A 12297-nucleotide genomic window follows, 5' to 3' on the forward strand; every position below is an offset into this window, starting at 1 on the left:
CAGCAAAATTACAGTGATGAAGTAGCAACGAAAATAATCTTAGGATTAGGGGTCACCACTTGAAGAACTATATTCAGAAACATTAGGAAGGTTGAGAATGGCTACTCTAGAGTATCCGAGATTACAGGCGCATGTAATCTACTATGCCAGCCTTAGCTCTTGAACATAGCAAGTGTGTTATGTTGCTCTTTATGTTCAAACCTGAGTCAGACAAGGTCCCTATAGTTTTCAGAAGATGAGTCTAGGAAACTTCAGAGAAAATGAAGATAGCGCTCATGCCAGTTGTTCCACAACCAAAGGCTCTAATTCGTTAGAGAAAAATGAGACTTAGCATATGGTAATAAGTAATTACTGCCACACTTAGTCGTATGTTTGTTCACTGAACAGACTGAGTGGCTACTAGTTGCCTCTGTGTTATTAAGTGTAGAGACAGAGGGATAAGATTCAAACAGTGAGGAAGATGGACTCTAATCATAAACACTCAAGATTGCACAGCTGCAGTACAGATGAGGAGCACAGCTCTATATAGAGTAACCTGGAGAGGTAAATCTTTAAAAGATGGGCTCTATGCTCTGCGGGTGCACACGTGGCTCTGCACCTGCCCAGGAGCAGATTCATGAATGAAAACACACACACACACAGATACACACACCCTTTATATTTTAATGTGCCTAACTTGCTTAGTGGCCAGGTACTTCCAAACCTCCCTGTGGCTAGCATAGATTCCTTTCTGGTATTCCTGAGTTAACAAACACTTTTTTTTTTTTTTTTTTTTTTTTATGTGTATGAGTACACTGTAGCTGCCGCTCGCTCCAGCGTAATTCACTGTAGCCATCTTCAGACGCACCAGAAGAGGGCGTCCGATCTCATTACAGTGGTTGTGAGCCACCATGTGGTTGCTGGGATCCGAACTCAGGACCTCGGGAAGAGCAGTCAGTGCTCTTACCCACTGAGCCATCTCACCAGCCCCGATTTAACACTTTTTAAATCTACATTTTACCTTTGCTGCCCTGTTTCCTTCTGGGCAGCCGTCCCATGGAGCCACTTTCCCTTTGCACCTACATTTCGGCCATCTTGTTCTCCTGCTCTTCACAGCATGGTCTGTCTTGTGTTTCTCTCATGGTGGCATCTGTTCCTTCTCCCTCTGCATCTCCATCTCTCCCCTTGGGATTCTCTTTATAATAGTAGTACTTCCAGGGCCCCTTCCTGAAGACCTAGGGCCCAAAGTAGTTTTAAACAAATATATAGCAAAACACATCTAAATAATCCGTTCAATAATTTTATATATAAAGTTAGGCCAACTAAAGTACAGACCCTTCTATTTCTAGTTAATCAATGGACTCTACTTCAGTATATCTTTTTTTTTTTTAATGAAGGAAAGTTACAATTTATAAAGTCTATTTGTTTAGAATTTTGACATCAATCCCTATATATATCCCTGACTGTTGGAAAGCCGTTACTTTTTGTTTTGATAGCATGAGGCATTGGACCCAAAGCTACATTCCAATTCTTATAGTCTACCACAGGAAAAAAATTGAATAAATAAGTAAATAAATAAATAAATAAATAAATACCAACCCGCCCGTGATATCTAAATGTTGGGGCTGGCAAGATGGCTCAGCAGATAAGAGCACTGACAGCTCTTCCGAAGGCCCTCAGTTCAAATCCCAGCAAACACATGGTGGCTCATAACCACTCGTAATGAGATCTGACACCCTCCTCTGGTGTGTCATAAGACAGCTACAGTGTACTTATGTATAATAATAAATAAATATTTGGGCTGGAGTGAACAGGGCGAGCAGAAGTCCTAAAAATTCAATTCCCAACAACCACATGAAGGCTCACAACATCTGTACAGCTACAATGTACTCACATAAGTAAATAAATCTTAAAAAAAAAGAACAAAATACATTTTTAAAAAAAACTCTGAATGCTTATTGAGAAATTCAGGATATTCCTTCTCACCCTTTTACATTATATATATATACATATATATATATATATATATATACATATATATATATATACATATATATATATATACATATATATATATATATATAAAATTTGTTTGTTTGTTTTGTTTTTCAAGACAAGGTTTCTCTGTGTGGCCCTGGCTGTCCTGGAACTCACTTTGTAGACCAGGCTGGCCTTGAACTCAGGTATCTGCTTGCCTCTGCCTTTGCCTCCTAAGTGCTAGAGTTAAAGGCATGTGCCACCACTGCTTGGCCCTTTTACATAATTTTATTTGATTTATTTTTATTTTTAATTTTTTATTAAGTTATTATTTACTTTACATCACTATTGCAATTTCCCCTCCCTCGTTCCCTCCCAGTCCCTCACTCACCCCTGTCATCCCAATTCAGAATATTTCTATAGTGACTAATCTCATTTAATTAAGAATCCTATGTGAATCAGAGTGTCTCTAACTTGACCATAGGGTTTGTATTAGTATTTCATTTTAAATCACATTAGGGGCTGGAGAGATGGCTCATCTGTTAAGAGCACTGACTGCTCTGGCAGAAGACCTGACTTTGATTCCAGCATCCACATCAAGGACCTTACAACCATCAACTCAAGCTCTGGGAGAAACCTGGCACCTCTGACCACTTTGGGCATATACTCTTTTCATGGAGTGCACATACCCCTGCCATACACACATACACCCTGGATGGGAGACACACCACACATAGGACACACCACACACACACATACACACACACAATTTAAAATAAAAAGAAATCTTAAAAATAAGCTAGATGGCTGCAGCAGTGTATAATCCTAATACTTTTGAGTTCGAGGCAGGAGGATCAGGAGTTCAAGACTATAGTCGGTTACATAGGGAATTCAAGGCCAGCCATTTAAAAAAAAAATTTGTTTGATATCCTGTTTCAAACAAACAAATCAAAACCAATAATAACTTAAATTTTAATTGGATTATTGATAATGTTGATTTTTTTTTTTTGAAGTATGGGTATTTGGGGGAGAGCAGCCAGCATACTAATTCCTAAAAACTTGTTATGCAGGGTTGCCTGAACTATCCTCTGCTGCAAAACATGAAGACAGTTTGTTTAGGGATTTATTTGAAGACTATGAAAGGTGGGTTCGTCCTGTGGAACACCTGAGTGACAAGATAAAAATCAAGTTTGGCCTTGCAATATCTCAGTTAGTAGACGTGGTAAGTACACATGCCGTTACATGTTCCACTTCGCACTTAGGGAAAATCAGTTTTTTCCCAGGTGTGAGTCAGCCACCGGAGGTTACCGAGATGACCAAACATAGCCTTTGCTCAAGGGGCTCTTCAGGAAACAATTACTAGTATGCCACGGGCATAGGAATACCATGTTTATATGTTGTTGTGAAGTTTAGAAATTGTTTTATCTCATTTGCTAGTAATAGGTCTATCCTTAATGAAATTTGAACATATCAAAACATTTTATATTGAAGTTCCCCTTAAATGTATGTGAGCCTGTGCTGGGAGGTCTGAGTAGTCTTACATTAGAATCATGGTGAATGTCTCTGAAGTCCCAGTCTTAGGATGATGGTCTGAAGTATTCCTGGAGAAGCACTGGCTTTCAGTCAATGTTGGAAGTCAGAGAAAGCTGGGTTCTGATGTTAGCACAGGATGGAAAGAGCAGCAGCAACCGAGTGTATGCATTTCCCATGTCTGTGAAAGAAGGCAGGCCAAACCACAAGCTCTGCTTTTCTTTAGATTTCTTTACCTCTAGGCCACTGATGGAATGTACAGCCAACTGCCTGGAGGGGGGGAGGGTTCATTCTCTATTAATTCATCAAGGAAATACTCTCAGAAACCTACCCAGATGCATGTATCTTAGTTGATCTCAGATCCAATAAAATTGACAAGTAATAATCAAAAAAAAAAAATCTTGTCCCAAGTATTTTTCTTTTTGGAGGAAATGAAGATTTTGCTTAAACTTTAGAAGAGAGAGAAATAAAAGCCAATGTTTCCTCCAGGAATGGTGAACTCCACAGCATTACAGAACTCTTCCCCATTCTCTCCACCAAACTGTGGTTCACTTGCTTGCAACTTGAGGCTGCACACTCTGCCTTTCTCCTGTGCACTTTTCATTTATCAAATTTCTACACTCGAACCCGCCTCTGTGTGTTCCCTTTCACTCTCTCACACACAACTCACACACACCTCACACATGCCTCACATACACTCTCCACACACACCTCACTTGCTCTCCTCATTTCCTCTGTTCAGGCTTCCTCACCTTCCTCTTGCCCAAGTCTTTTATTGAAACTCCAAAAGCAGGTAGAAAAAAAACACTGCATAATCATTGCCAAATTAAATTCAAAAGAATGACTGCATCCTGCTTGCCTGAACATTGTTGTCGAGTTTTGAAAGAGAAGCGAGTTGTCAACCTGGGACTGAGGTTGGCCACCTGTGGTGTAAGACAATAGCCCACAAACGTTGTAGCTCTTCTTGAAACCAGAAGACAGACTTACAACTAGCTTCTGCTAAGCCTCCTGTTTGAAGTCTTTGCTTACCATAGACTGACTGCCTGCTATGTAATGTTGCTGAGAACCCTAAGTCTCCACGTCTGCTGTTGTATTTACGTTATGCATATATTATGTTTAGATATTGTGATTTCACTTTGTGCCTGGATATAAAAACTCATTTTACCCCAAGTAAAGCATGCTTTGATACATTAAAAAAAAAAAAAAAGAATCATAGATTCTGAGGACCAGAGATTATTTTAACATTGTTTCAAAATAACAGTTCAATGGGCAGTGGTGGCACATGCCATTAATCCTAGCTCTAGGGAGGCAGAGGCAGGCAGATTTCTGAGTTTGAGGCCAGCCAGGTCTACAGAGTGAGTTCCAGGATGGCTAGGGCTAGACAAAGAAACTCTGTCCCAAGGAAAAAAAATCATACTTCAAACACATCAAGGACTAGAGTGTGGGCTCAGTGGCTAAGAGCTTGGACTGCTCTTGCAGAGGGCCCAGGGTTGCTTCCTAGTACCTACATAGTGTTCACAACCACTGATAACTCCAGTTTCAGGGGATCTGGTGCCCTCTTCTGACCTCCATAGGCACCAGGCATGCACATGGTACACATACATACGTGTAGGCAAAACACTGGTAGACCTAAATGAAACAATATTTCCAGAGAGATTTTATGTGTCATTCATCAGGGGTGAATTACCTGCTTCTCAGTGCTTACCCAAAGAAAGTCACATTTTAAAAACTAATTTCTTGCCAGGCGGTGGTGGCGCATGTCTTTAATCCCAGCACTTGGGAGGCAGAGGCAGGCAGATTTCTGAGTTCGAGGCCAGCCTGGCCTACAGAGTGAGTTCCAGGACAGCCAGGGCTATATGGAGAAACCCTGTCTTGAAAACAAACAAACAAACAAACAAACAAAAAAAACCAAAAAACTAATTTCTTCTTGTTCTGATGATATTATCAGAACAATTGTTTTTAGTATAGTGAACATATACTTACTTATATTAAAAATAACACTAGTGTGCCTTTATGTTATGATTACAGAAGTAACACATGGATTTTAGAGAGTTTTTAAAGTGGAAAAATGTACAAATAAAATAAACAGATTCATATTCTACCATCCATTGGTGACTAATGTTAACAATTGATAGCTAAGGTAGGAGCAGAGCTCACACACTTACAATCCCAACACTTGGGAGGTAAAAGCAGAAGAATCAGGAGTTCCAGGTTACCCTCTACTACAGAGAGTGTTTGAGCCAGTCCTGAGACTCTGGATTTTAAAAAAAATATAATTTGTTGTATTTCTTGCCATTTTTTGTGCCTGTTTTACAAACTCAGAATTTTTACTTCTTTTATTTTATTTTGTGTATATGAGTGCTTTGGCTGCATGCATTTCTGTGCGTCATATGCATGTCTGGTGCCTAAGGGGGTGGTAAACCTCTGTGTGGGACTGGGAATTGAACCCAGGTCCTTTGCAAGAACAACAAATGCTCTTAACCAGTGAGCCAACTCTCTAGCCCATGGAATGTGGTTTTTTTTTTTAAGATTTTTTTTTTTTTATTATATGTAAGTACACTGTACCTGTCTTCAGACACACCAGAAGAGGGCATCAGATCTCATTATAGATGGTTGTGAGGCCACCATGTGGTTGCTGGGATTTGAACTCAGGACCTCTGGAAGAGCAGTCAGTGCTCTTAACCACTGAGCCATCTCTCCAGCCCCTGGAATGTGTTTTTGATACAATTTTGCTGACTGCTTTTCTCTCAAATCCTCATATGATTTACTTGCATAAAATTGTCTAGTCTTCTTAAATGATGCCATGTTTGTACAAGAATGTCTGAATTCTCCTTCCTTTAAGAAGGGCAGGACTGTGTACAGAAGTACACCCCCTTTCATCCTTTTAGAGCTAAGGGGATCGTACTCATATCTTAGATCCTGTCTTGAATTTGAGGAAATATAGTAGTCGAGACCCTGAAAACTAAATATAGAATCACTTCAGCTTAGTTTATCTGAACTACAGAATGTTTAGAGGAGCGATAGCAGATTAATCTTATTTTCTTGAAAACCAGATGAATTAGCAGAATGTTCATTCCATGTGGAGAGGAACATTTGTATTGAAATGTACCGATTATATTTCTTTAAAGCTTAAGGACCATATTATTAAAGTTTGAGGGGGAGAAGGGGAGAGAGGAAGAAAGAAAGGGAGGAGAGAGAGGAGAGGGAGAGCGAGCTAGGGAAGGCAGGGCAGCTGTAAATCTCAACAGTGCAGGGAGGAGGGAGATGGAGAGGAAAGCCACGCCTTTTGAGTTAGGGTCAGCAGTGAAGGTCTGTGAGCAGCTATAGAGAGAGGGCAGGGTCTTCAGAAAAACGGGGAGAAGGCCCGAATGTCAGGGAAAGCATACTGGGGGTTTCGATTGATAGTCAAAGAAGAACTCGAAAGGAGAAAATGAAGTTACATTTTTTTTTTTTTTGAACCAGAACTCAGAAAAGTGGACAGGCTCAGGAGTGACGTCTGTCACTATCAGAAACTGCCACAAATGTACACACTGTTAAAGAATTATTGCTACATAACAGAAATAAGCACCCTTACTTCTTCTTCTCCCCCCCCCCCTTTTTTTAAATAGGATGAGAAAAACCAGCTAATGACAACAAACGTCTGGTTGAAGCAGGTGTGTATAGCAATCACACAGGCACTGAGCCGGAGCGAGCAGCTGGCTACACTGTCCCTTACAGGCCTACAGCAAGGAGGAGCTTGAGTGTATGTGCTCTGTGGGTCGTCAGGTTGCACAAAGCTGAGAATAGGTGGAGTTACTGTGCTCACCGTGCATGTATGTATGTATATGTGTATATTTGTTCTGAACCAGGGTCTTGGTATGTAGCTTCAGTCTTCTGTCTTCATCCTCCCAAGTTCTGCAACCACGGGTGTACGCCACTGTGTCTGCCTTAGTTGACATGTTTTGGTGGGTCTGATATGTGCTGGAGAAACTGCAGTAATGGGATAGACAGAACTCACTGTTCCTCAGAGACTTCCTCCTAGTGAGAAGAGAATGAGCCACAGAACCTTAGAGGATCACATAGGAAAGAGGGCAGAGAGTATTGGGTACTATACTTGAAGGAAGAAGAAACAACCAACCAAACAAAACACCCAGCCAAGCTCTAAAAACGTGACTGAAAAGGCAAACTTTGTACACAGTCTCAGGGAGATGACGCAAGCCTTATGAGCACTAAGGGACAGACTGTTCCAGGCGAGAGGGGCCAGCAAGTAAAAGGCCCAGAGGCGGGATTGCATCTAGTAAGGAAACTAGTGTGGCTAGAGGTGTGTGAGCCACGGGGAGGGGTGTGGAGATGAGGTCAAAGGAGCAAGGAGAAGCCACTAGATTAGCTTATGGGACACTGGATTTTTACTTTTACTTGATGTTTTTTTTAAAATATTTATTTCTATTTATGTGTGAGTATTTGGTTTACATATATACACACATACATGAAATGCCCAAGGAGGCCAGAAGAAGGCATTGTATTCCCTGGGACTGGCATTGCAGAGGGCCGTAAGCTGCCATGTGGATGCTGGGAACTGGCCCTGCCATTCTCCAACAGCAACAAGTGCTCTTCATCCTGAGCCATCTGCCTGGCCCCAGGATTTGGCCTTTTAATTTGAGTGCAGCGGGTCAGGATAAGGATGCAACTAGTTATTTTATTATCATCATTAACATGCTAGCTCTGCATGTTATTGGGTTTCACTGATATTTTCATACATGTGGACCCCATGCATTGACCGTGTCCATCCATCCTGTAATCAATCACCCTCCTTCTCTAGCACCCTTCCCATTCCCTAGTGACCCCCTTTGTAATGAATTATTTTTACAGACAGAGTGCCTTTTACATGAAGGGCTTTTAAATTCTGGGCCGCCATTCTCATGTCTCCAGCTGCTGTTGAGTGTTTCCCATTGTTTGTTCTTTCTCTGTTTCTGATCATTTAAACCTACCACCAGTTCCCTAATCTCAAACTTACAAGACAGGTTGATGTTGTTCGTTTGTCTGTTTGCTGTGCTGGGGATTGAACCTAGGGCCTGAAGGATGCCAGGCAGGTCTACTGCTGAGCTACATCTCTAGTTCATTTCTTAGCTTGATACGGTCACAGAATTGTTACTGCCTGGGCACTGGGCACAATGGTTAAGTGTATGGGATGTGTAATCAATCCAGCTCTCCTTCCACCAAATCAGGGTACGATACAGCTGGGAAGGAGAATGCTTTCCCTAAACTTGGTCCATAGGGACTGGTCCAAGGCTTCAAGTTTTGAGTACAGTCAGCTGGTGGGGGAAGAGGAGCCGAGTAGGAAAGCTTGAATGTATCAGCATGGATCCTCATCTGTGCCCCATCAGGACCACAACAAGAATCATTGCACAGAGGGACAGGCCGTTGTTAGTTGAGAAGGTTTACTGAATTAGAACAGAAATGATTCATGCCTGCCGTTCCTAGATATGACAAAAAGTATAGTTTAAACTAATTTTATTATTTATTGATTGAAATGGAGGTGAATTTCTCATTTTAAAGGAATGGATAGATGTAAAGTTAAGATGGAATCCCGATGACTATGGTGGAATAAAAATTATACGTGTTCCTTCAGACTCTCTGTGGATCCCAGACATCGTTTTGTTTGATAAGTAAGTTATATTCTAAATATTATTTCCCGTTTCCAAAAGAAAACTTGTATTGCTACTAGGCACTAGTAATTTCCCCCCCTCTCATCTGCAAGTTGTTTGGCTATGAAATCAGGTGACTTGACTTTGTGTCTCTCTGTTGCATGCGTGCTGTGGATCTTTTGCCTTTTTTGGTGTGTTAGGTTTTTTTTTTTTTAATCATAAAAGTGTTAATCTGATTTCTGAAGTAAGAAAAAGGATGTGGCAATCATAGAAAGGAATAAGGGAAAGTGGGGAGAGAAAGAACAGTTGCTGCCAACTTACACATACAGTAAACGAATGTGCTGGGCAGTGTGCTCACGGCACGCTTCCGTGCTGGCCACTACCTGGCCTAAAGTTACACATGTCTGTGATCGCAAAGCTCTCATACAGTACAGTAAGGTTTCACCCCAAGACACCGGCATCTCCATTTACCCCTGATTCAAGTCAGACTTCCAGGTTTGGGTGGATTTGTTTTTTAGTTGAGGTTCCAGTTTATGTCTAATCCAGTTTTCTAATATTACATAAATACATTGTCATGATGGCACAATTCATTTTCCCGTGGCGAGGAGTTTGGGGTTCATTTTTGAGTCAGTTACCAGCTCAGAGTAGATGTGAGAGTTTGCCTGTACCCTAAAGCACCCCGTCTTGTTTGCACAAAGGCTTCTAGAGCAAACTGTGCAAAAAATGATCTTTTGAAGCCTTTTACGCCTGTGTTCCTTGACATGGAAGGAGGAAGAAGGCTCCTAAGGTAACGTGAGGCAGCTTCTGGCACATTCTCTCACTCTCAGTAACTGAAAGCACTTTGTCCCGTTTGCACAAGAGCTTTGGCATGCAGACAGTCCAAATGCTGTGCAAAAACCAATCTTTTGGAACCTTTTGCTTCCATATTAGTATGAAGGGATGAACAAAGCTTGCACGATGCAGCTCCAGGAGCATCAGCTGCTCTCTGTATGAAAACATTTTTATGACTAGAATAGATATATCGGACAGTTCTGTGCAAAAACCATGGGACCTGAAGACACAGAGCGAGACTGAAGGAATCAGGTGCTTCTGCCTGCAGCTGTGCCTGTCCCCGTGTGCCCTGCATGGTGCAGGTACTCCTTCCTCTTAGGGTAGAAATCATCTACTATTTTGGTGGAGGAGAAAGTCTAGGAATGTGGATTCAGGCTCTGCCTTTCTGCATGCCCTGTATATAAACGGCCCAATCCTATTTGTATGTAAAGTGGCATCTTTTCAATTACTAAAATCTCAACATTTTGAGAAATATGGATTTGCCCATCTCGCAATACAAAGGGAAGAATAGTCTCGGTCCCAGCAGAATTATTGCATGGTGGAAAGATGGCCATGAAGCACGGCCCCATGGGTGGAGCAGACTTTGGCCAGACAGTAATTTCAAACGTATTTCACACACACACACAATTACCCACAGGTTCCTTTTATATTAGGCTTATAAAATGTGTCCTTGGATTGTTTGATTTCAGCACTATTATCATGTGTTTCTTTTAGTGCAGATGGACGTTTTGAAGGGGCCAGTACGAAAACAGTTGTCAGGCACAATGGCACTGTCACGTGGACGCAGCCAGCAAACTATAAAAGTTCTTGCACTATAGATGTTACTTTTTTCCCATTTGATCTCCAAAATTGTTCCATGAAATTCGGCTCGTGGACGTATGATGGATCCCAGGTTGATATAATCCTAGAGGACCAAGATGTTGACAGAACAGACTTTTTTGACAATGGAGAATGGGAAATTGTGAGCGCGATGGGGAGCAAGGGGAACCGGACGGACAGCTGCTGCTGGTACCCCTACATCACATACGCCTTCGTGATCAAGCGGCTGCCTCTCTTCTATACCCTATTTCTTATTATACCCTGCATCGGGCTCTCATTTCTCACTGTGGTTGTCTTCTATCTCCCTTCAAATGAAGGTGAAAAGATTAGCCTGTGCACTTCGGTGCTTGTCTCTCTGACTGTCTTCCTTCTGGTCATTGAGGAGATTATACCATCATCTTCCAAAGTCATACCTCTGATTGGGGAGTACTTGGTATTCACCATGATCTTTGTGACCCTATCCATCATGGTGACTGTCTTTGCCATCAACATCCACCACCGCTCTTCTTCCACACACAATGCTATGGCGCCTTGGGTCCGGAAGATATTTCTCCACAAGCTTCCCAAACTACTGTGCATGAGAAGCCATGCAGATAGGTATTTCACCCAGAGAGAAGAAGCTGAGAATGGCGGTGGACCTAAATCTCGGAATACTTTGGAAGCTGCGCTCGATTGCATTCGCTACATCACGAGGCACGTGGTGAAAGAGAACGACGTCCGAGAGGTCTGTGGCGAGTATGAACGCCCCCGCAAAGTGGAGCGTCTACACAAATTTCACCCTCCATTGCCCCAAGCGTCTTGAATGACCCTGAAGAAGGTTTAGCAGGGAAGGGAATAGTAATATTGACATAGTTCTTTGGCTCTGGAATAATTTGCTGATTTAGATTTATCTTCCATAACTTTGTTTCTGAACTTTTACATTATAGTTTACTAAAAATTACATTTTTTGAAGAATGAGTCTAATGTAGACCTTAAAAGTACAACTTTGCATAATGTCTCAGTCAGGGTTTCTATTCCTGCAAAAACATCATAACCAAGAAACAAGTTAGGGAAGAAAGGGTTTATTCAGCTTACACTTCCACATGGCTGTTCATCACCAAAGGAAGTCAGGACTGGAACTCAAGCAGTTCAGGAAGCAGAGCTGATGCAGAGGCCATGGAGAGATGTTTCTTACTGGCTTGCTTCCCCTGGCTTGCTCAGCCTGTTCTCTTATAGAATCCAAGACTTCCAGCCAAGGGATGGCACCACCCACAAGGGGCCCTATCCCCTTGATCACTAATTAAGAAAATGTCCCACAGCTGGATCTCATGGAGGCATTTCCTCACCTGAAACTCCTTTCTCTGTGATAACTCCAGCCTGTGTCAAGTTGACACACAAAACCAGTCAGTATACACAAAGACATCTTTTTGAAGCTTGTTTACAAAAGGATATTACTAAAATTGAAAAGAGTAAGGTGGATGGCTATAATTCTGCCATTCAGGGGCTGAGGCAGGAGAATTGAAAGTTAGAGTCGGCCGGGCGTGGTGGCACACGCCTT

The 12297-nt window shown here is 41.9% G+C and overlaps 1 protein-coding gene across 2 annotated transcripts in view; it reads left to right on the plus strand.

The window, feature by feature from the left end:
* The window catches only part of Chrna5 (cholinergic receptor nicotinic alpha 5 subunit), a 34467-nt gene that overhangs the window by 17442 nt on the left and 4728 nt on the right, over nucleotides 1-12297 (plus strand). For both annotated transcript variants that reach the window (XM_031344496.1, XM_031344497.1), the window contains exons 2-5: nucleotides 3027-3178; nucleotides 7095-7139; nucleotides 9022-9131; nucleotides 10656-11484. In XM_031344496.1, the coding sequence (XP_031200356.1) occupies nucleotides 3027-3178; nucleotides 7095-7139; nucleotides 9022-9131; nucleotides 10656-11484 (1136 nt within the window). The remainder of the gene's footprint in view (nucleotides 1-3026; nucleotides 3179-7094; nucleotides 7140-9021; nucleotides 9132-10655; nucleotides 11485-12297) is intronic.

The sequence above is a fragment of the Mastomys coucha genome, unplaced genomic scaffold (assembly GCF_008632895.1).
Source record: "Mastomys coucha isolate ucsf_1 unplaced genomic scaffold, UCSF_Mcou_1 pScaffold23, whole genome shotgun sequence".
NCBI classification, from domain to species: domain Eukaryota; kingdom Metazoa; phylum Chordata; class Mammalia; order Rodentia; family Muridae; genus Mastomys; species Mastomys coucha.